The sequence below is a fragment of the Osmerus eperlanus genome, chromosome 10, assembly GCF_963692335.1.
Source record: "Osmerus eperlanus chromosome 10, fOsmEpe2.1, whole genome shotgun sequence".
NCBI classification, from domain to species: Eukaryota; Metazoa; Chordata; class Actinopteri; order Osmeriformes; family Osmeridae; genus Osmerus; species Osmerus eperlanus.
Window position 1 is genome coordinate 7,894,999 of NC_085027.1, and position 23,267 is coordinate 7,918,265.

Consider the following 23,267-nt stretch of genomic DNA (forward strand, 5'->3'; position numbering starts at 1 on the left):
GAATCGCAAATTGATTAAAAATCGTGAATCGATTTTTTATCGAATCGTGACCCCAGGAATCGGAATCGTGAGGTACAAAAATATTCCCACCTCTAATAGATGGTAAGCTGCACATTTCTGTTTAATTATTTATCCGTGTTGCAGAAATAAATAAGTATTCAAGAAAAGTCTTATCGTCACTGTATTTTGTGAATGAGTTCTTAGAAACCCTTCAGCAAACTCACTTGTTTTGTAAGTATGATTAGGAGTATTCTGTTTTATAACTTGGCATTAGCAGAAACAAAACGTATGTTGTCTTTTGGCATTTAGCAGTATCATAAGGGCAATTAGACCGTCTTGTAGAATGAGTTTGCAGGAAACCTCACTGTGGCTCAATGGGTAAGCATGTGTACCATCGAGTCTACTGCCAAACACGGTACCCATAGTTCAAATCTCGTTCTAACCAATTCATTTAATTTATATCAGTTAAGTAATATATATGTTTCAGACATGCTGGTGCAGTACTGCAACAGCCTGGGTTCAAATCCAAATTTTAAATTGTTTATTTTAACTTAAAAGTTACATTGTAGTCATGTGAAATGTGGGACTTCACCTTCACATAGTTTCATAAATATAATCTCTCCTCTCCGCCAAACGCTTGTTAATCTCAGGAAGATTCTCTTTAGTTTAGTTTGGTTAGAAAACAGAGTGCGAAATATACAATCATAATTGGGGGGGTCAGCTTCTTCAGGGCGTAAAGTAATATTACGATTACAGGTAAGAACGATATATAAATGTTTCAACCCCCCCAACCTGTTGTTTTTACCTCTTGGGGGGGGGGTCGAAGTCTTAATTAGGGGGGTCAAACCCCCTCATAATTCAAACCCTGGACTCGAGCTCCGCTTTGTCGGCTACGACTCAATACTTTTGTGCTACTTTATAATAACTTTCTGCGGCCAGCGTTTCTGGAAATGAACGAGGGCAAAACATTTTTTAAACCTGACTAAATTAAATTTAAGACCTTGGATGAAAATCTGGCCGTTTTTAAGACGTTTTAAGGCCTTCAATTTAAAGTTCAGAATTGTAGACTTAAGACCCCGCAGGAACCCTATTTATTATAATTTCTTCGGAAGTACAACAAAGACTTCTTAATAAAAAGTCAAGTTTGTCAGATCAGGTTCATGGTCTTCCTGGTATCAGACCATGCTTATATAAGAAAAATATATATACTTTGTAGGTGTTTCTCCATTTGCATCCAATATTATGAACCTGTTACCCTGACTTTCCCCAAAATCACAAAATAATTTAATTCTATCATTGTTACAATTTCTTATGCTTAACTTCAGAACCATCAACACCTGAACATTCTGTCTGCATATTGATATACTCACCTACACACAGACATTTCAGACAACAGAATAAAAGAAAAACTCTGGAAAAAGTTTTATTTTTTCTTAAATGGACAATAAGACAGTGGCTACAGTAATAAACCAGTGCTCTGAGTCCCCTCCGATCCCTTCCTCACACTCAAAAACACACATACACCCCCCCCCCCCAACAGTTTCTCTCTTCTCACACCTTTTACCACCAGTAACAACCAGATGTTAAGATGATTGAAAATAGGTGTAGCTGTCATCCAATAAACAGTCTGGTTGTTTCAGGCATAAGTGGAAGGTATGGAAAACATACAGACACACACGCTCCCAGTCCTTCTTAGGCATAGTACTGCAGGTTGGCCTTCTTCTTGGCCTGCACCTCCAGGATGCCCTCCATGTAGTCTTCATGGTTGAGCTCTGTTGCTCCCCGACGAAGCGCAATCATACCCTGAAGAGAGGGAGAGAAGGAAGGGTAATTTGTGGTTCAGGGTGTGTTAAGTAGAGTGCAGTGTAGGAGGTTGTGTGAAGCTCCTGATCAAGTTGAGTGTACAGTATACTCACCGCCTCCACACACACAGCTTTGCACTGGGCTCCGTTAAAGTCGTCAGTGCACCTGGCCAACTCCTCATAGTTTACATCAGGACTGTCGAGGGAAAGAAAAGAGAGGGGTCAGACATGGTCCTGGAGACAGACCCATGAGGGGCCTGATCTGGCAGAGCATGCAGGGTTACAGGTCAGTAACAGGGGTCCAGCAGATCCATACCTGACGTTCATCTTGCGGGAGTGGATCTGCATGATGCGAGCACGAGCCTCCTCGTTTGGCATAGGGAACTCTATCTTTCTGTCCAGACGACCGGAGCGCAGCAGAGCCGGGTCTAGGATGTCCACCCTGTTGGTGGCCGCGATCACCTTGGGGGAGGAGGGTGATGGGGGAGCAGGATGATGGGGGAGCAGGTTGGAAAGTGTAAGTCACAGAGATGCCAGTCAGCCACTTCTCTTGCAGTTGGCCTGTCTAGAGGGGTGAATTTATGGTGTGAGGTAAGTGTGGAGGTGAGTGTATAGGGTGTGTGTGGTATGAGGCAGTAAGTACCAGGGTTCTTGCAGGTTTCAGTAAGTAAAATTTAAGACCTTTTTAAGACATTTTAAGACCATAAAGATTGAAACAAAGATTTTTTGGGTAACGGCATTACCCAAAAAATATTCAAATCAAAGAAATTCTGAAAAAACATTTTATTTCAATGAATTCAGTCATTGAAAAAGCATACATTTAATTTACAGATAAAGCAATCACATTAGTAACCGAATTGAATATTTTTTTTTTGCAGACAGCCTCGTACCTGGAGCTGGGTACCGCTTGTAACCAACCTAACGATCTAGCCATGTCTCGTTGAAAGTACCTTTTCCCATTTGCCACACGTAGCCAAACTTTAACAAACTGAGGAAGTGCAGACGTATTTCGCGGGCAGGTATTGTATTTATCACGGGATTTGTAGTTTTATCACCGCGTACGTACCAACATCAATATCCCCCAGAAAGAACTACAACACACCGAACCAACGTTCTGAGGGCAGCGTTCTGATGGTTTCGTTTGTACCAGACTCGCTTTGTAGGATACGACTCAATACTTTTTTGCTACGTTGTATTAACTTTCTGCGGCCAGCGTTTCTGGAAATGAACGAGGGTAAAACCTTTTTTAGACCTGACTAAATGAAATGTTAGAAATTTCGGATGAAAAATCTTGCCGTTTTTAAGATGTTTTAAGGCCTTAAATTTAAAGTTCAGAATTTTTTACTTTTTAAGACCCCGCGGGAACCCTGAAGTACAGGGTGTGCAGGACGACCTACCTTAACCTGCATGTTGGGCTGGAAGCCGTCAAGCTGATTGAGAAGTTCCAGCATGGTTCTTTGGACCTCCCTGTCTCCTGCTTTCTCACTGTCAAACCTGCATCACACACACACACACAAGCTGGTCAGGGACATGTAAACACTAGACCTGGGCCATTACAATGATCAAATACTTGAAAAGTTCAGTACTTCAAGATGACAAAGCAAATTTAAAAACAAGAGGAGATGACTGATTTTAAATTCAAGCTACCTAGGGCAGACAAGCTAGCTGGCAAAAATTCCGATTGTGCTGAATCAGCAAATATTCAGCACAACCAACAACAATTTTAAAAGGCAAGACACGTACAACCCCAAAACATAAAAAAAGTGGCACCTCTAAATGGACAGCAAAAGGGGGCATCAAAGCTCATTGGAGTCAATGGAGCAGGACTAAAAGTAAAGTGCTACTTGATGGCACTTTATTGTCCCTAGATGTCAGTTTGACTTATTCCACAGCAGGTACTTACGCCATTCATCCTTTGGTTAGATTAGAAAGGGTTATCTCCCAGCTCACCTCTTGGTGCCGATGGCATCCAGCTCATCTATGAAGATGATGGAGGGTGCTTTCTCCTTGGCCAGGGCAAAGGCATCTCTCACCAGCTTGGCTCCGTCTCCAATGAACATCTGCACCAGCTGGGGGCCAGCCAGCTTCAGGAAGGTGGCCTTGGGGGCAGAGTGGAGTTGACGAGTCATAAATGTCACATGAATGGTTAAACGATGCAATCGGTTGCAATAAATCCCCCAAACACACAGCAGTTGTGGGTAACTCCTTACCTTGGTCTGGGCAGCGCAGGCTCTAGCCAGCAGGGTCTTGCCTGTGCCAGGGGGTCCATACATCAGGACCCCCTTGGGAGGCTGGATGCCCAGGTTCTCAAACTTCTCCTTGTGGTTCATGGGCAGGACGATGGCTTCCACCAGCTGCAAGGAAGAAGAAAAAAAAGGGGAGTGGGATGTTAGATGTTAGTTAGTCACAGTGAATGCAAGTGGAATGTTTTGCTTTATCTCTCGTGTGTGATCTGCTCCAGCTGCAATTCGGACCTCCTGGATCTGCTTGTCCAGGCCTCCAATGTCACTGTACTGCTCCGTGGGCCTCTCGTCCACCTCCATGGCCTTCACCCGAGAGTCGTACTCCGTAGGCAGGGTCTCCAGGATCAGATACGAGTCCTTGTTCACTCCCTGGAAGAGCATGCACCCATACAACACAGGATGAAGGGGAAGGAATTAGACATATGTCGCATATGTTCTACATAAGGTTGTATACGTGACGTGCAGAGGACAGGAGAGCCGTCTCACCACCAGGTCTCCGGGCTTCAACTTCTCTGCATCCACCAGGCCAATCACAGGAAGGAAGTAGGTCTGTGGGAGCACAACATCCCATCGTAACACCAGCTTGGTGATATGTTTGCAATAACTAATACAAAATGCTCTATATACCAACCCAGCTACACACAACAGGAGCAAGCATGTGAGGCCAGTTAAACCACATGAGTCTGATGCTCTAGGACGGGGCAACCCTGGTCCTCGAGAGCCCGCTGTCCTGCATGTTTTAGATGTTTTCCTGCTCCAACACACCTGATTCTAATGAATGGTCATTACCCGGCTTCAACAGAGCTTGATAACGACCCATTCGTTTGAAACAGGTGTGTTGGAGCAGGGAAACATCTAAAACATGCAGGACAGCGGCTCTCGAGGACCAGGGTTGCCTACCCCTGCTCTAGGATCATGTCATTTTCTGCGTTTGAATGAACAGTGATGTCGTACCTGTCGGGTGGACGTCTTGATAACAGCACACTTTCCCTTCCTCTGGGAGTCCAGGTCGATGTTGGCTCCATCTTCCTCCTGGTCATTAGGGTCCACATCCAGCAGCTGGACACACACACACACAGTAACATTAATGGTGGAAAATAACACACCAGTATTGTGCTACTGTTCATTTGCTTAATCATGCAAAATCATGGACATTTCAACAGGGCTGCACTGAATTCCCCCACCAGAACCTCCATAGCATAACTATGGATAAATAGCATAAATAAATGTAATGTAATAACATGTCCCACCTCAATGACATTGGACACCAGGTAGGGCAGGGTCTTGTTGACTTTGATCTTCTCGGTGTTCTCTTTGATCTTGTCCTTCATGGCCTGCAGCTCGTGAGTCACTCTCAGCACCTCGCTCTTCATGATCTAACAGAAATGGCAGAGAAGAGGGGATTAGACTGTCTGGGACTAACACCATCAATGTTGAACTGAGCCAAATACACTCAATGTCATGTCATCTCCGACTACAAAACCTGTTGAAAGGAAATGTTATACCTAGTAGGAAGTAACACGGAGATTAAGTCAGTGTTTATAAATTCCTTGCTTGAGAGATGTATACAAACAGATATTATATCAGAATTTGAATATAAAAAGTATTACTTTATACATTTGTATTGGTAAAAGTACTGTTTCAATACGGTAGTGGCATGTTGCATCATTCAATTTTGAAATAAAATACTATGCTTTCAATAACAGTACATTTGGTTGGTGAAAATATGTTCTAGCTAGCTAACCAAGAAAGAAGAAAGCTACGTAACCTGGCTAGCCTACTTTTATTTCACTGTCCAATAGACGTGTCCGCTGGACGATTTCCTCGTTGGACATCTTCAGTACCTCCTCGCCAATGCCATCCTGTTGTAGACACAATTGTCAACAATTGACAAATACACGTTTATCTTGGCCAATGTATCAATGATGAAATGAGCAGTTAAGCTAGCCACAACAAATTTCCCTGTGTCACTCTCGCACACAGTACTACCGAATGGGTTGGTTAGCGAGCTAGCTAACGCGTTAGCTACTGTGGCACTAGATTTATCGAGAGGCTAACTTTGATTAACATGTTATACTTTCACAACATAATACCAAGCATGTAACCATACGCATACGACATACTACTTTGCATTAAAAAACGGAACATAGTTAATTTAGGTTAATATATTAAAACAAACCTCCACCTCATCCCAAACCGACTTGTCATTCAGCGACGCCATTTTCGCTCTATTTTCTTCGACGGTTGGAGTGTTGTTTTGTGTTTGGTCTCCACACCGCCCTCGGCAGCGTCGGAGTGGTATCACTATTAAGACATTGGATCTAAAAGTTCAAACATGAATTAAATAAATACACCATTAAATAATTACTTAAATGTGTCATTAATTAATTAAAAATTGAATTAAATACATACATTTGTTATTAAATGTGTCATGAATTAAAAATGAGTTTGACAGATACAATATATTCATGAAGCACTGCAACACGTGGTGACATGAAAATGAAATTGCAATGGACTGAGGGCGCTGTTTAGCGTATTGCATTTTTTATATTGTCCACTGCACTGCACATTAATACAGGACCATTAAAAAAATAATTAAATAATTGAAATAATTATATATGTATTTTACATAAAATGAATTGGTATTTTAATGAATTCATGACACATTTAAGTAATTATTTAATGGTGTATTTATTTAATTGATTTTGGCACTTTTAGTCCTCCATATCCAAAAGCATTGCTTTTATTATGTTTCAAATATATTCAGGAAGAATACAGCCCCACTCACCCCCATCACCCTGTGCGACTCCCCAGTCAACACTGTGGAGTCCTTCCGCTTCCTGGGCACCATCCTCTCCCAGGACCTCAAGTGGGAACTGAACATCAGCTCCCTCACCAAGAAAGCACAACAGAGGATGTACTTCCTACGGCAGCTGAAGAAATTCAACCTGCCAAAGACAATGATGGTGCACTTCTACACAGCCATCATTGAGTCCATCCTCACCTCTTCCATCACCATCTGGTACGCTGCTGCCACTGCCAAGGACAAGAGCAGACTGCAGCGTATCATCCGCACTGGTGAGAAGGTGATCGGCTGCAATCTGCCTACCCTCGAGGACCTGCACACCTCGAGGACCCTGAGGCGAGCGAGGAAGATCCTCGCACCCTGGTCACTCCCTGTTCCAGCTACTCCCCTCCGGCAGAAGGCTGCGGTCCATCAGGACCAAAACCTCACGCCATAAGAACAGTTTCTTTCCATCTGCTACTGGCCTCTTCAACAAGGCCAAGGACTCCCATTGACATTCATTCATTATTTAACCCAGTATCTGATTGCACTATTGCACTATGTTGACCACTCATGCTGCTCATTCTTATTCTTTTATATATTTTATTTTATATTTAAATTTGTTTTATTCTTAGATTGTTTAGTTCTTAGGAATAGTTAAACTTCTGTACCTTTGCTTAATTTAAGATTCGTATATGTTTAGTGTTTGCACCTCCCTGCCACAGTAAATTCCGTGTTTGTATAACATACATGGCGAATAAACCGAATTCTGATTCTGATAGGCTATATAGGCTATAATAATATAACTACTAATGATATTAACTTACAATGCATATTTGTATTTCCCCTCCATCTAACAATGATCTAATCTTGCATAGATGAAATACATTTGAAGTGGAATGTACTCCTTTTGCAAACGCTTTAATCCAAGGCTAACTATGGTTGTGTGTGTGTGTGAGAGAGGGAGGGTTACATGAGCAGAAATATTGTAGTATGTAACAAACCTTCCAATGCACAAAGTAGGGTGAGTCAGATCTTTCTTGAGTCCACTGTAAGCAAACAATGTCTCATCTTTATCATTTCTCAAATTCCTCACTTCCTGTGTAACACGTCCTATATCTTGGATTTATTGGCACACAAGCATTCACACACATCTCAAAAAAGCATCAGATTCTCATATCTTTATTAAAGTATCAGTGGTATGTGTTGTGCATGGTGGAAATATACTGTTTATAGACTCGGCTCCGGTTGCCTCCGTGGGAAACAGTAATGTGTTCTGGTGAATAAATGATTTAACAGTTTAGAAAGAGAGTACATCTTAACCTCATTCTCATGGACTGATTGGATGATTTTCCAGGCCTCTCACTGTCCACTTCAGTTGACATTTGTTCAACATGTCTTTAATCACAAACCAGAGGGAACAAAATTATTTCTTGAGATCTTAAAACACAAATATCATAGAGTGACATAATTTCAATAATTCATGTTGAAACCGTACTCATGTGTTCCTTATCAAAAAATACATATTACATATTAAAGTCTGTTTCTCATGAGGGTCACATGGAAATATCGGGATTTTTCCACTTCCCAGGGAGTCTGTGTTTCACAAACAAACACACACACTCTCTTAACTATCCCTTATCTCCTCTACTTTGTCCTCCTCCATTCCATCTACAGTTTCCTCTCGAGTTCTACTTGGCTGTTCCCTGTCCTCCTCCTCTTCTTCTACATCCTCCTCCTTGTCTGCTGCTTGTGGAGATTCACAACTTCCCCTGCACCCTCTCCAGCCACCCTGTCTTGATCCCCTTCCTGCCCCTGCCCCTCCCCAGGGCAGCAGGACACGGCAGTGCTGTCTAAAGGCGGGGTCGCAGCAGGCGTAGAGCAGTGGGTTGAGGCAGCTGTTGAGGTATCCTAGGCAGGTGGCATAGGGGTGGGCGGCCAGCAGGGTGCGGTCCAGCAGGCAGGAGTAGGGCACCAGGCCCAGTTCCACCAGCATTGACAGGGACTTGTTGGTGTGGAAGGGCAGCCAGCACAGAAAGAAAGCCATCACCAGGGTAACGATGACACGGAGCAGACGGCGCTGGCGCTGGGGGTCCGGACGTGGGCCTTTCTTGAAATGGCGACTGACGAGGTGGCCTAGGGAGCAGTAGCAGACCAATAGGACGGCCAGCGGCAGCAGGAAGCCAATCAGAGTGGACTTGAGCCCCAAAGCTGCTGTCCACAGGAGCTCTGCCCTCTCTCGCTCATCTCGCCCCAGCTCGGTGGAGATCAAACTAGAGTAGTCCATTGCACAGGAAAAGATCACGGCTCTGTGTTCATCTACCTGGTCGCCTTCCCCCTCCTCCACTTCCTGCCAGTAATCATCAGGCTCCTCCCCCAGCTCCACCTTTCTGACAGTCCTGAGTAGCAGAGCAGGCAGAGCTAGCATCCCTGCAACCAGCCACACACTTCCTACTACCCACAATACCCTGCAAGTCCCGGGCCCCTGAGCACGGCTGGAGCGGCGGTGTCCGGCTATGAGCCAATAGCGCTCCACGCTGAGTGCTGTGAGGGAGAAGACGCTGGCATACATGTTGAGGGCAACCAGGTAACTGCTGACCTGGCAGAGTGGCCGGCCAAAGGGCCAGTGGTAGTCCAGAGCTGTGTAGGCAGCCCACAGGGGCAGGGTGACAAGGAAGGCCAGGTCTGCCACCGCTAGGCTGGCGATCAGCGAGTTAGTCAGGGAGCGGGAGGAGCCAGGCAGCCTGGGGGAGGAGCCTGTGCCTGGGGGATGGAAAAGGCGCTTGGTGCAGGAGCAGGGGGTTGCTCCCAGGGGTTGGGAAGAGCAGGGCCGGTCCAGGTAGGCCCAGAGCACCAGGCCGTTTCCCAGGGAGCCTAGCAGAAAGGCCAGCAGGTACACTGAGGGGATGAGCACCCAGGTCGGGCTCCACTCACTGTAGTCGCACTGGGGAAGGGAAGGAGAGGGGGAGGGAGAGGAGGATGGAGGAAGGGAGGAGGAGGGAGGGAACAGTTCAAGGTCTGACATGAGGGGTCTGGGGTTGGTTGGGATCAGTAAATTGGCAGGCAGTAGACAGTGGCGGACGCCAGTGGGAGCTTCTCTCTGCAACTCAACATCCAGTTGACTGAAGGCTCCAGCTGTTAATCCATGTAGTCTCTCTCTAGACACCGCAGTGTCTCTTGCTTTCTCACGGTTCAGTCCTGCCTGTGTCCAGCTGGCTACTCAGGCTGTGCAAGTGTCCCTGTCTCCCTCTGTTTACTTCCTTTGCTTCCCGTATATCTCACTGTGATGACATCTTGGTTGTCCTTTAAATAAACAAACTGAAAGACAAATGGGAGGCTGTTAGTGAAGAAGAGATTAACTTAACATAAACTAAACCAGGACACACTGAAACAGTAAGTGGGTTTACATAGTATACAATATCACAAGACTACAACAGTTGATTTAAATGTGTAGATTTAATTTGACATTTAAGAATGTCAAAACGATGGGGAAAACAACACTATTTCAGCAATTTCATTTTTTTTTGTCAAATAAACATGAAGTAAATCACTTACATATTTGAGAAAGGAAGTCTGTGACCAGGTTTCCTAGGCTGTTGGTGTGTGATGCTGGAAGAGACAAAGATTCAGATGTCGTCCTCAGGGCTGGGAGACGAGATCCTCTCCGATTCTTACTTCTTCACTTCTGTCCATCCAGTGCAGTTCTGACCTCTTCTCTTCATACGGTTCAGCCCTTTCAGAGGTGTGTTTCTCTTGAGGGGGTCTGGAGTTCCTCCCCCTGCAGATATAGCCCACCCTCCAGATCCCCAACCCCCACCCCCTACCGCCACAACACACACACCTCTTCCATCGACTCTCCCTTCCCTCCATGAACCAGACCACCCCAGAAGAGGCTTTGCGAGAAACACAAACACTTTCCCCTTTTCCTGCTCGCAGCCCACAACTTCACACTCTTCAAACATCATACAAACACTGTGCACACTGTACACAAACAACTATACAGTCTATGACAGTAACAAAACACTCAGACAACAAGCAATCAACATACGTACACACCGACACATTTGCACATTCCAGTGACAGTGCCAGCCACATTGACTGTTAAGACTGTAAAGTAAGACACAATGACAGCCACTAAAAGAAAGTGTGTATGTACACACTGAACAACACAGCAAACTCCAACAGACCACACTGAACATTACATGACCAGGTCAGCCTTGTCCTGAGACATGTGGTATGGTGTGTGTGTGTGTGTGTTGGTGTGTGTATGGGAGGAGATGGTAGAAGGGGTGAGATGGGGGAAGGCGGTGGGGGGATATGAGTGATTAGGGGATATCCCAAACCAGGACATGACTCTGCATCCTGGAACACACACTCTGATTGGCCTAAAATAAGAAAATCTCATTTGTAGCTTGTACTGGAATTAGAGAAGCACAATTCCTTTAGACTTGTAGATGTGCTATCCCTGTACTTTGTTCACTGATTGATATGGACACTAAGCAATCTCTTTGTGCCTCAGGGTGTGGCATCTGTGTCCTTGTGATGGTGCTGTCTCTATACAGCAGCTTATGAGACTTGCATGCAGAGTAGGCTATTCCCCTTCTTTTAAACAATCTGTTAATCATTTCTAATCATCTACATCTAAAATTACTATCAACATTGTTAACCCTTGTGTTATCTTCGGGTCATTCAGACCCATCAGTCATTGTGACCCACCGTCGTATTGCGACAACTTTATCGCATACAAAAACAAAGTGAATCATTTTTCTTTAACCGCTGGGCTGTCTCAGACCCCCCCCCACATTGCAACGGTTAAAAGAAAATTATTTTTATTTGTTTTTGTATTGGGTAAACACAACGATGGTTCGTTATGAACCTTTGGGTCATGTGACCCGAAGGCAGCACAGGATTAAATTGTTATCAGCTAACCGTTCACCCCGCCCTAACCATGGATATCAGAGATGCATCTAAAATTCAAGTTATGAGGAGGAGCTGACCTATCGGGGGTATTCAGATGAATGGGAGTGGCCTGTGTTACAAGTCAGAGGAGAGGTCACACATCTGGGTGGCCTCACCCAAGCACCCACGCTATCTACGCTACTGCATCTGTCCTATACATGCAACATCTTATTCATCTCCCCAGGAAAACACTGATGTCCTGGAGACAACACCAACAACACCACCAAGAAAGCAAACAAGGCAAAAAGAGTGAAAAGACCAGATAAACAGACCCTGCAAAATAAACTGTATAGGATTCTGTTGGGTTAGAAGCTTACAAGATGCCATGGTGACACCTTGTCAATATTGAATAACTGATCGTACTCCCGCAGTGTTGGAGAAATCGTAACAAAGAGTGGGCTTGTCTCATTGTGTCCCCTCAAACTCTGATCTCCAGCAGGTCATCTGGGCAAGGAGTACTGCATGTATTTAGAATATCAAATGTTGGCATACTTCACCTAGCTTGACTCCCATGGAATCATTAGGTGTATTAGTCAGTGTAAACACAGACAAGTTGTATTATGTTTATGCTACAATTTGAACTATTTCTGACCAAATATGCAACTGGTGACACAATACTCAAATGTTTCACATCTTCACAGAAAATCGTGTTCTAAGCTTTTAGCTAGGAAAGCACTTTCTGGTTGAGGAACACCATTAATGGCTGTCTGAGTAAGCACAACCACGAGAGTTTAGTTTGGTTGAAGTTTTAAGGGTGCATGTGAAGCCCTGTGACATTGCTTGAAAAAAGGGCTTTACAAATGCAATTTGAGCTGGAGCTGGTGTTCATTATACTTTCATTGAATTACCTGAATGTTAACCTGAATATTATCAAGACACCAACATTTTAGTGAGAGGAATGTGTGGCAAGCAGGAAAACTTTGGTCCTTGTAATCTGCCAACAAAGGAGCTACTGGCACAAATCAACTGTCACTACATGTTTAAGTCTATGTGTGCGCACGCGTTTGTCAAGTCCTTTCCCCTCATTTCCTTTCCACGTGGATACTGCAGCTGTCCAAACAGGAAGTTCATCAGGTCACAGGTCAAAATGCTACATCTGTAAAATGTATCACCACCCAGTCCCCCTTCTCCACCTTCATTTTGTTCTCATATGTATTCAGTAGACAGGCTAACCTGGGGGATAGTCTTAAGGATTACATGTTGTTTCACCTTAGACCACATGTAATGCCATCCATTCACCACTAGACTACTAATTCACCCCTGAGTCACAATGACAAGAACAACATTGATAACTTTGATGGTGTGAAGATATTATTTATTTATTTTCCACTGACAAAAACCCTCAACATGCATGCATACAAAGCATAGGTTTCAGTTTACAGTCATGATATTCTTAAATATAAACAAGTTTTTTTTCCCCCTTGCCTCTACATCGGCCACACATAATGTCACTAATTCGGTAAAAAACACTGATTAATAACAGCTAGCAGTGGACATGACAGTACATGAGCAGTTATACGGTCTGCTGACTCAGTACTGATCCTTTAAGGGCATTCACAGGTTATACGTTTTTTGTTTAACAAGACATCTCATATATTTTTACGCCGAACACTTCTGATAGATCACCTTTGACATACATAGCACTTTTAGCAACTGAAGCAACAGTCATTGCCAAATCAAAATGTAGAAAGTATGCCCTCATTAGTGCTGCATCTATTTGAAGCGCCGATCTAGTGCAAATTGTATCCTTCTGAAAACCAGACAGGGAGTCAGGTATGGTCGGTCAGAAATCACCCCTTTCTGCAAGTCGCTCTGTTGGTCTGGGCGATAATAAAAATATAAAAACTGACGGCAGCACCTGAGCTGAGGGTGGGGAAAGACAGGGGCGAGAGAGGAACCTGCGTGTGTGTCGAAGAGGCTTAGGTCTGAGGAAGAGGTTAAATTGATGCTGTACGTGTGCATGTATAGTGGGTTATGGTTGGGCTGTGTGTGGGTGTCTAGTGCATACACCACCATATGCCCACCAGAGACACCAGCAGGCCCAGCAGAGGCTTGCCCCCAGAGATGGAGACAGCTCCATTACACAGGTTAGACGTACAACACTTGTAACTGAAACTTTCAACTTGTGGGTAAGCAATGCTTAACTCATTAAAATTACATTCAGAGTTCTTAATACACCTGCGTATGATATCACCACCTGAAGAAGTGGGAGAGAGGTGTGGAAAGTAGGGGGGGGGGTAGACAGAGAGAGAAGGAAGGAGGAGTTCAGGATTGTCCTTCTCTAGTAAGACATTCATTGATAGAATGAGGGGAACAAAGACACATGGTATCGTTTTGAGAAAACCACTCAACACTAAACTGATACTCTTGATTCAAGATTATACGGCAGTAGAGGAAAGAACAGAGTTTACCGAGTTTCCATTTAGACTACAACACGTCATTTAGAGTGAACCTCACCTCTCACATGCAGGCTCAGACAGGCATCATCTAAGCTGCAGTCCTGGGTTTTCGTGCAGCTGCCACTGTAGTCCTGACAGGCGTAACAGCGAATGGCTGAACCTGCAAAAAAACATCGCTGTCACTCATAACAGTATTACCTATGTAGACAACCAAAAACGTGTGTCTGCTTGGGTAAATAGACTTCGGCCCATTAAAATGTAAATTATACACTTACCAAGCTCAAAGATGGCGAAACAGAACGCCAAGCATAACCCAAATGAGTTCCTCATTGCGATCCCTTTTCCCAAGACGTCTAAAATGAAGAGAAAGTATATGCTACATAAAACAGGCGTTTAACTTTGCTACCTAACTTGCCAAGATGGACGACGTTCAACAAAATAGAAGATGAATCGTATTACTGAGGCTATAATTTCCAGACTTTTTATACCGTGCGGGTGGCATTTTCTCTAGTGGAATGTGCCATCAGCACAACAAATTATTTTTAAAATGGCGTTGAAGTCACGGCCCATTAGCTAGTTAGCTAATACCTGGGCATTGGGCAATGCACTTAAGTCCTGAAATGTTTGGGGGGGATAAAAGACAAATCCACAAATATCGTTGATTTGACAACATATGGATTTAAATGTAGTAAATGTTTTATGCAATTCCACAATTTCCGAAGAATAACAAACCGGCAGGAAATCGCCAGAACAGGTTTGTCCTCCGATTTTGTATTGACAGGCCCGATATACAACACTGAGTATTTATAAATCAATACATATGCGTTCCACATCCGCGGGTTCACTCCGAGATTTATTCGTGACAGAGGATAGTCGCTATATGGCTCTGGGCTGGGACAACAAACAATTTGGCAAACAGGTGTTAGCCGACTGGCTAGCGCTAACAAAATGGCTGTACATTTACGTGAACAAATAGGTTTGGCAAAGTTGAATTAAAAGCTACTTACAATTCTGAGGAAAGTAATGTATCTCTCGAAGTCTGGAACCTGAAATGTACTTGAAAGTCTTTGTGACAATCCCAACAACCGCACCCACTTGTATTGTAAAGCAACAGCTGATCCAGCGTCCCGCCCAATCGATGACAGGAGGGGGCGGGCCTGTATTCGGAAGAAATGCAAATTCATACCCATTGTGGTCAACATACGTACATCATTTGGAGGATAATGAAGATGTAAGCTATTGTGAAAATGCAGACATTTTGCCATCTCCTAGACCATCATCACCCTTGAAACTGGACGATAACACAGCAGTCTTCTTCTTGGCTGATGTAATGGCAGATTGACACAGCAGTCTACATTGCCTACTTATGCTTTTATAGAGGCATACTGCTGTTAACTTAATTGGAAAGGTCCCTTACACGTATGGACACGTGTGGGACACAACAGACCCCATAGTACTGTCAATATTTTTAGCCCCATACTCATACTAACCGTAACCCTTGTGTGAGGGTTAGATAGAAGCACCACAGAGGAACAAAGACCCTTTAGACATCAGTCCACAGGAGGGGTTACTGCAGGCTTATCTGGCAACTAAAATCTGATGCGAAACAATAGAATGACTATTCCTCACACTGTGGCCAGTGCTGTAAGAACAAATGCCATTTAAATGAAAACATTTGACAGCTTTCATTGTGGATTGTCCTCAGTGCCGACTTTCTAAAACGATCTAAATGGCAGAAGCTGATATCAGTGGGAAGGTTGAGCCATGTGGTGAGTCACAGGGTGCTGAAGCCAAAGTTTATTTTTTGCCACATTGTCCAAACAGTATACTTATGGATGGATTTATGGGAACATTATAGCTCAGTCGATAGAGCACCTAACTGCAGACATTGCAGGTTCAACCCCCCCTTGTACTGTGTCCCCTTAGATCAGGGGTGTCAAACCCTGGTCCTTGAGGGCCACTGTCCTGCATCTTTTAGATGTTTCCCTGATCCAGCTCACCTGAATCGAATGAATGGTCATTATAACCACCCATTTAATTGAATCAGGTGTGTTGGAGCAGGGAAACATCTAAAACATGCAGGACAGCTGCCCTCGAGGACCAGGGTTTGATACACCTGCCTTACATGAAGACATCTGCCAAATGAAATTTGTTATAGTATGAAGTTAAGGAAAGCTTGATAAGGAAAATGATTAGGGGCCCCTCATTCAGCATAAAGTGTTTATTTACCCCAAACATACAAAAACAAAACACAAATTGGCAGTAAAAAACAGTGACACTGAACAAATCAACTGAGGTTTGAAATTAGCATGGAGCAGAGCCAGACGCTCTATTGCACAACTTCCTTATAAATGGAAAAATAAGCTTAAAATAATCACTTACCAAAATAAAACACCCCTGCCCTCCCACCACACAGCAGAACTGAGGGCCTTATGCCTATAGAGACTTTATCATCTCTCAAATAATAATCATAGGTAACATACTGTCATTATACTGTCCCCCAGGTGAATATACAAAAAAAGATACCCCCCCCAAAGTGTGTAATGGTCTTGTCCAGAGTATGTCCATGTCCATTTGTGCAGTAATGTGCTGATGTGACATACCACTGTTGATGAGCTGACAGGTTTGGGACAACCTGAAAACATTGTGACTTCTACATGAGCCCTCGGAGGCACCTAATGCTCATTGGTCAAAAAGGGAGCGCATCCAATCAAAACACTCAAATCATCTCTATAACACTCTTACACATAATCACAATGTATTATATATGACACTGATAAACGACGTACATGAATGAATGACAGAGAGAAACCACATTCTTACTGTACCAGTATAGATCACTGCATCACCAGTCTACATTATAGAATACCAATCTACATTTGTTTAGAGTACACAACCCTGCAGTTGTTTAGGGTAATTGGGGGGATGACAATCCTGGTTCTGTCCTGTGGGCTAGCCAGGGCAGGGACACTGACTGCCACCAGATGATGGAGCTCAACTTGAGCTGCCCAACACTGGGACCTAGGTCAGGGTCACATCTGAACTTATATAAGGGGATATGAGAAGAGAAATTCCTGAATCCTGTTGTCCCCATAACGAGCAGGGACACAGGGAGAGTTGAGCAGGGACACAGGGCATCACCCAGTAGTGGCCAGCCGGGTGCTTAGACAATGGAGCTACAGAAAAAGAACTGACAACTGTGCTCTTCATGGCGGAGGGTTGGCGGTTCTCTGTGGGCCAGCACTCCAGATCTCTCCCTGGCTGAAACCAGAGAAGGTAAACAATGGAACCCTAACAGAACAGCCAATCACAATGCTCTGAGTATGCTAGATCTGCCAATCACTCAGTTCCTAGTATCTCCCAGGACTGGGATTGAAAAGTTCACACGGGGTCATGCATTTAGCTTTTTCTCTCTCTCCTTCCCACTCTCCCTCTCTCTTTCAGCCACCCAACTGCCATTACATACAGCTTAACAAATAATAAAAACTAATGTTTTAAATCTTCTGTAAATCGTAAGTCTTTTCTCTTGTGGCCTTGCCCCTTCTCCAGTCCAAAGGCAAGACGAGGGGGTGCAACCAGAGGACAAAAAGGAGCGTGGTCATATGTGTCGCGGGCAGCGACCTGCCTGATCGCCAATGTTGATGCCTCTCAGCTCGCCGTCGTCGTAGTCATCTGTGTCTGAGGAATTGTCTTCCCGAAAGGACGAGCGAGTCACGTCACTGGCTGAGCCCTGCGGAGGGGGGACGACGACGACGACAGTGCTTTAAATCTAGTCCGTCTGTTTTCACCTCTTTTACCTTGTTTAACCTCCTGTGTTAACCCGCAACTGACAAAGCAGATCATCATTTGATGGAAGACAAATTACATCTGAGTACAATGAACCCATTAGGAAGACAGAACTGACCTTCCCCTTCCTCCCCCCTCCTCCAACCCTTCCTCCCTGACTTACCGAGCGTACCATTGACTCGCGGAAGGGCGGGCAGACCATGTGGAAGCGTGGGATGGAGACATGGAAGACCTCTTCCTTGTTCTTGAGGCGGTGGAAAGTGTAGTGGCCCTCCATGAACTCCGACGTGGTGGAGAAGGTGGTGCAGCTGGCATACTCGTGCACCTTCCCAGGGGTCATCACAGGGAACTCCCCTGCAGAGGCAGCAGATCAGGGGTTTGCTCAGTATTATTTGTGTGGCTATTAGGCTAAGCCTTTTAATTCAGCAATTCAATTGTTGTGCACAATGTGCAGGCACTAATGCAACAGTGCAGGGGTGTGTATGTGTGTGTGAGTGAGTAGGGTTCAGCGGGTAGTCAGTTTGAGTTGTTAACATCTGAGTCTGGTAATACAGGCTCGGAGGCTACATGCTAAGACCTCTGGGCAGGCAGTGCTTATGATAATTATCTTTCATAGCTTGGTACCAGTGATATGCTGGGAAGCCTTGACGACCTGCTGCATGGCTTCCTACGACCTGTTGCATGGTTAGTAACCTTATAGCCATGAGGGGAGTTAGCATCATTCGCATTGCAATTAGGTTAACCCCTAGCACTGAATATGATCCCATCAGCCACAGGACTCACCAACGACACCAGGGCCACGGACCTCCTCCACATTGCCATTGGCGTTCGTGATCTTCCAGTAACGGCTGTCCAGCTGGCAGGCGCTTTCAGGCAAGGCCTCCTGGGACATCTCAATCCTGAGCAGGTCAGGATATGGGTTGGGGAAGGGGAGGGACAGAACATTGACATGATTCACATCAACATGAGCAGTGGAATCTGAGGACAGATCAATGTACTTCCAAAGAGGCTATTTTTGTCACTAATATTTAGAATGGGTTCATCAAGCTAATTGATCTACCTTCCTGGGGTGTCAGAAGACTCAGGAAGTAACTGATGCAAAATGACAGGACAGGGCAAGGCTCATTGTGGGTAAGGTACCTGATCCGGTAGGTGAAGAAGAAATGAGGCGGGTGAACGGAGCTGAGCTCTGGGAGGAAGGAAGTGGACACCGACACAGTGATGTCACCCGTGGTGGCCACACATTGCTTGTCATGGACATACCTAAGGCAGTAACATAAACACATTATTGACATTGTGAGAACAATGGCATAAGCAGTGGCAAATGACATACTATTATGACAACAGTACCGGAAGATCTGGTCGCGGATGATGGGGTACTCTCCTGTCACCACATTGTGGACATATGAGGTAAACCACTCTGTGAAGCTGGACCCTGAAGAATGAGAAAGGAAGAGTCACACATTGTCTGTAGTTGTATTGCAATACATTGATTAATTGAGTAGAAAAAGAGAACAGACCTGTGATAAACATGTCTATAGCTGACGGATCTTGTGCCATTTGATCCTGAAAAAGAGAAACACTCACTTCCATCAGTTCCCATGATCTCTCTTCCTCTAGTAAAACCCTGCCTGCAGTAGCAGGTGAGGAAGCAGAGTACTCTCCCTAGTGGTACAGGGAGGTACTGACCCAAACAGTTGACAGCCTCAGCCTAGCGGGTTCATAACTTTTACAGTAGGATCTTGAACCTGACAGCTGAGTTCTCAGGACACAGATATAATTCTAGTTCAAGAAATCAGAGACCGGGGTTACAACTGTGTCAAGAGCACAGAGCACCTACAAACCTTTTCTAAAAATAAGTTATTATTGTAAATCGTAAAATCAAGAGGGTGGGCGACGGGGCCTTACTGGGCAGTGGTAGAAGATCTCGCTGCGGCCCCGGCCTTCTGTGGCCTCCAAGGCCATGTATTGGCTCAGGCCGGTGTGGAAGCAGAAGGTGAGCGGCAGACACTGCCTCATGCCCTTCCTCTGCTGGAAGCCCCCTGCGGCTGTCTCTATGTCCAGCAGGTCCTCTGACCTGTAGTGATTAGACAGGGCCATGCTGCCCATCAAACTACAAGAGGGGGGAATAAATGAAGGAGATAAAGAGAATAAATCAAATGAAACAGTAAGAAAAATATCTGGAAATAGATAAGCAGAGGGAGAAAAGACATTCTCATCTGTGTTCAGCTGTTCATACATGTCAAAGTACAAACAAGCAGTGCTGCCACACCAGCAGCCCTGCTACCCACCCAGGCACCACCAGCTTCTGGCCGTTGTGTATCCTGTAAGAGCAGCGGTAGTCAGTGGGAAGCTTGCAGCCAATCTGGGCTTCGATAGCATCTAGTTCCTCCTCCTTTGCACCCTCTGCCCAGGAGACAAACAGAGAGACTTTCACCGCCTTGCCAGAGATAAACAATTAACAATTCAAAATGCACTTTTCATGCAGATTTTTAGCCATAAAGATTCTGATTAGACTAGCTGGAGTCCTCATGCACTGTGTGTGTTCCAGGCCAGGCTGGAGGGAGTCTTACCCTTGAGTGAGGCAATCATCCTGGGACACCTCTGGTCCAAATAGGCCTTTAGTGCATCCCAGGCTCTCTTCAGGGTGATGTAGTGATCCATGTACCGACCCAGTTCAGCATAAAACTCCCGGAACAGATCCCTCCATGAGACAGATCGCTGGCTCCTGTCGGACCTGCTCAGTACACACGCATGAATGCACCCACACACAAACATCACAGGTGATGTGTAAGAATAATGTTGCAAAAAATGTCAGGTTAGGTACTAAGAAAACTGTCAAATGATCAGCACAACAATTTATACTTATATTTAGTAACTTAGTTGAGCTTAGTCCAGAAGGTGGAGAGTTTAGTCTTATTTACTCACTCAGTTAGGAGCCAGTGTTTCAGACACAGTCCCTTCCATAGCGGGTTGTGACTTGACAGGTCGTTGAGACGACGACTGACAAAACTGCAGCTGATAAGAAAAATTAGATACCAGCAGAGACTAACTGGTTATGATCGATCACAGTTACATGTCACGTATTAATTATTAATTCATTACTTTATTAAAAACAAATTCAGATTCTAATGGTTAATAGTTTAGACTGAGCGTTCTGATTACGGATGGGATTTTGGAAACTATTGTAACATTACATTACAATAAAGAAACCTTAGCCAGCAGAAACGGAAAGGTGATAATATCACAATTTATTTACTTTTTATTGGTAGTTTACAGGCAGATGCAAGTTAGCAAGCTGGCTAGTGTGGTGTTTAGCACTGCAGCAATGTTTTGACAGCTAGTCTAGCTGGAGCGTTACAGAGCTAACTGGTAAATTAACCTACAAAGATATTGTTACTCATTACATGCAAACTAGATCATTAAAATTGTATTTGAAGTATTGACCATTACAACACAATCGTAAGAGACATTCATCTTATATGGATAAGCTTTAAGTTTGTAAACAAAAAGTCTCCCAATACCTCTGCCGCTACCTAGCTAGTTTGCTAGCACTGCTCAAGCGAAGTTACTACCTTGAACAACATGCACTATATGAACTAATATTAATGGTTTAACGATTACTTTGGGATATGCAACAAGCGATATTGACATACATACCTGATTAAGTCTCTGAAATCGAGAAATGACAAAATTAACAATAGAGGATCGGAGGGTAAATCGTTCAAGCTTAGCTCCACGGACGCTGCCATTTTGGAACCTGGAGTTTTGGCCCCAAAGTCCCACCCCATCTCTGTGTCAAAGGGGCGTTCCCGCACGCTTTCTTGTTATCAAATAGTCCCCACATGGAGATGGACACGAAAGGTTCGTGGTAGATATAGACTGCAAAGGGTGTTATGTCATATCTAGTTACAGATGTATGTTAACAAATGCCTTTATTTCCAGTTATGTGACATAAACAGGCAAGTTACTTCGACAGAGAAACACAGGAGAATAGAACATGATTAGTTTATAGATTACTGTTATTATCAATAGGTTCTCATATGGAACACCAGAAGGTTCTTGTAGCATTCTGTACCTATATGATATGTCTATTTACAACGAACACAGTGTGATGTTGACTGTCTCTTTCTTCCTCAAGATGGCATCAGAGATGAGGCTATGCTTTTTTAATGTTCAATCAACAAGCCTCGGCTCGACTGCAGTACAGAAACGCAAAAAAAGGCAATTTCATTGCCTTCACACAACACAGCAGCATAGCCATTGAACAGTATTATTTTAAAGAGACTATTTCGCCCTTAAGAAATTGTAATGCTTTGATCAGAAGCAACACATTGTGACAGACTAAAACAGTATAACTAGGATTACACTGAGGTGCAGAGGTCACCAAACAACCCAGTGCTACAGACAGCAGAGCCATCATGGTGACAGGCCAAATTGTTGTGCCAGATCTAGACCCCAGTCACACATTCAAGGGGCAAGGGGTTAAATTCAGGGAGGTCACCGTTGCCATGGAAATGCTGCATATCTCGATCTGAAGGGGGGGGGGGGGGGGGCGACCCAAATATAGCAACAGGAGAAGGTCTTCCCCACCTAAGGAGTCCTGTAGACTAAAGCAAAACCAGAGTCCTCTTCTCTGACTGTTTGGATTAGCCCCTGCTGGGTGTTACACAGACACACATAGGCTACCTGGTTCTGTATCCCTAGCGCAGCATATGCTACAGCTTCCCAGTGTGGAGCAGGGAGGAAAAAAGATGGTAAGGTGGAGAAGAGCGAGGCGGTACAGATGCAAGGATGTTGTAGAAGCGATTGGATGGTAAAGGGGAGGGATGGAGAGAAATAGTTTTGGTCAAAACTCTCTTTTCAGGTGTAAAACTAACCACCCACGACATTGAACTGCAAGGTGGCTTTGCAGTATTTTTAGGGGGTGTGGATACAGGGATAGAGACAGAGAGGTGTTAGAAAGGAAGGGTTTGTTAGCGGACTGGTTTGTAGAGCAGGGCTCTCTCGTTTGACGTCATACTTTGGTCTCTGAGGGCATGGGAGAGAGGGAAGAAAGGGAAGGGGGGCGGCAAGATAGATAAAGATCAGAGAGGAAGAGCAGGCAGGGGGGCATCAATGAACAGCACTCATTCTGTCTAAACCAGTCAATCAAACAGCACACTGACACTCTTATCTCTCCCCTCTCCTCTGCATTCCCTCTTCGCTCTACTTTCTCCTCCTCTCTCTTCCTCTTCTCTCCTCTCCCTCCCTTTTCACTCTGCTCCCCCTCCCTTCTTCTCACCACCGTCTC

At 44.6% G+C, this 23,267-nt stretch overlaps 5 protein-coding genes across 8 annotated transcripts in view; all 5 read right to left on the bottom strand.

Moving 5' to 3' along the window:
* Positions 1-23,267, bottom strand: part of LOC134027666 (high choriolytic enzyme 1-like) — a 71,072-nt gene that overhangs the window by 14,641 nt on the left and 33,164 nt on the right. The window lies entirely within an intron of this gene.
* psmc3 (proteasome 26S subunit, ATPase 3) lies at positions 1,411-6,349 on the bottom strand. Of its 2 annotated transcripts, none has more exons than XM_062471536.1 (12): positions 6,225-6,349; positions 5,827-5,907; positions 5,296-5,421; positions 5,000-5,104; positions 4,532-4,594; positions 4,277-4,414; positions 4,013-4,156; positions 3,753-3,901; positions 3,200-3,296; positions 2,119-2,264; positions 1,917-1,998; positions 1,411-1,803 (listed from the first exon to the last, which is right to left on the bottom strand). In XM_062471536.1, the coding sequence occupies exons 1-12, from the start codon at positions 6,264-6,266 to the stop codon at positions 1,693-1,695; spliced, it is 1,284 nt and encodes a 427-aa protein (XP_062327520.1). In that variant the 5' UTR covers positions 6,267-6,349; the 3' UTR covers positions 1,411-1,692. The 2 variants fall into 2 exon arrangements, with proteins under 2 accessions (XP_062327520.1, XP_062327519.1); XM_062471535.1 differs by having other exon boundaries at positions 6,231-6,328.
* Positions 8,007-10,544, bottom strand: aplnr2 (apelin receptor 2). The gene is made up of 2 exons (XM_062470903.1): positions 10,386-10,544; positions 8,007-10,148 (listed from the first exon to the last, which is right to left on the bottom strand). The coding sequence occupies exon 2, from the start codon at positions 9,853-9,855 to the stop codon at positions 8,458-8,460; it is 1,398 nt and encodes a 465-aa protein (XP_062326887.1). The 5' UTR covers positions 9,856-10,148; positions 10,386-10,544; the 3' UTR covers positions 8,007-8,457.
* Positions 13,210-15,570, bottom strand: cd59 (CD59 molecule (CD59 blood group)). Of its 2 annotated transcripts, none has more exons than XM_062470904.1 (5): positions 15,444-15,570; positions 15,196-15,345; positions 14,464-14,541; positions 14,247-14,348; positions 13,210-13,986 (listed from the first exon to the last, which is right to left on the bottom strand). In XM_062470904.1, exons 1-5 carry the CDS (start codon positions 15,451-15,453, stop codon positions 13,787-13,789), a joined length of 540 nt encoding a protein of 179 aa, XP_062326888.1. In that variant the 5' UTR covers positions 15,454-15,570; the 3' UTR covers positions 13,210-13,786. The 2 variants fall into 2 exon arrangements, with proteins under 2 accessions (XP_062326888.1, XP_062326889.1); XM_062470905.1 differs by having other exon boundaries at positions 15,472-15,500.
* Positions 16,395-21,765, bottom strand: fbxo3 (F-box protein 3). Of its 2 annotated transcripts, none has more exons than XM_062470902.1 (11): positions 21,635-21,765; positions 20,903-20,992; positions 20,548-20,711; positions 20,266-20,380; positions 19,883-20,087; positions 19,495-19,540; positions 19,325-19,409; positions 19,115-19,237; positions 18,758-18,873; positions 18,147-18,328; positions 16,395-17,918 (listed from the first exon to the last, which is right to left on the bottom strand). In XM_062470902.1, the coding sequence occupies exons 1-11, from the start codon at positions 21,763-21,765 to the stop codon at positions 17,787-17,789; spliced, it is 1,389 nt and encodes a 462-aa protein (XP_062326886.1). In that variant the 3' UTR covers positions 16,395-17,786. The 2 variants fall into 2 exon arrangements, with proteins under 2 accessions (XP_062326886.1, XP_062326885.1); XM_062470901.1 differs by having other exon boundaries at positions 18,138-18,328.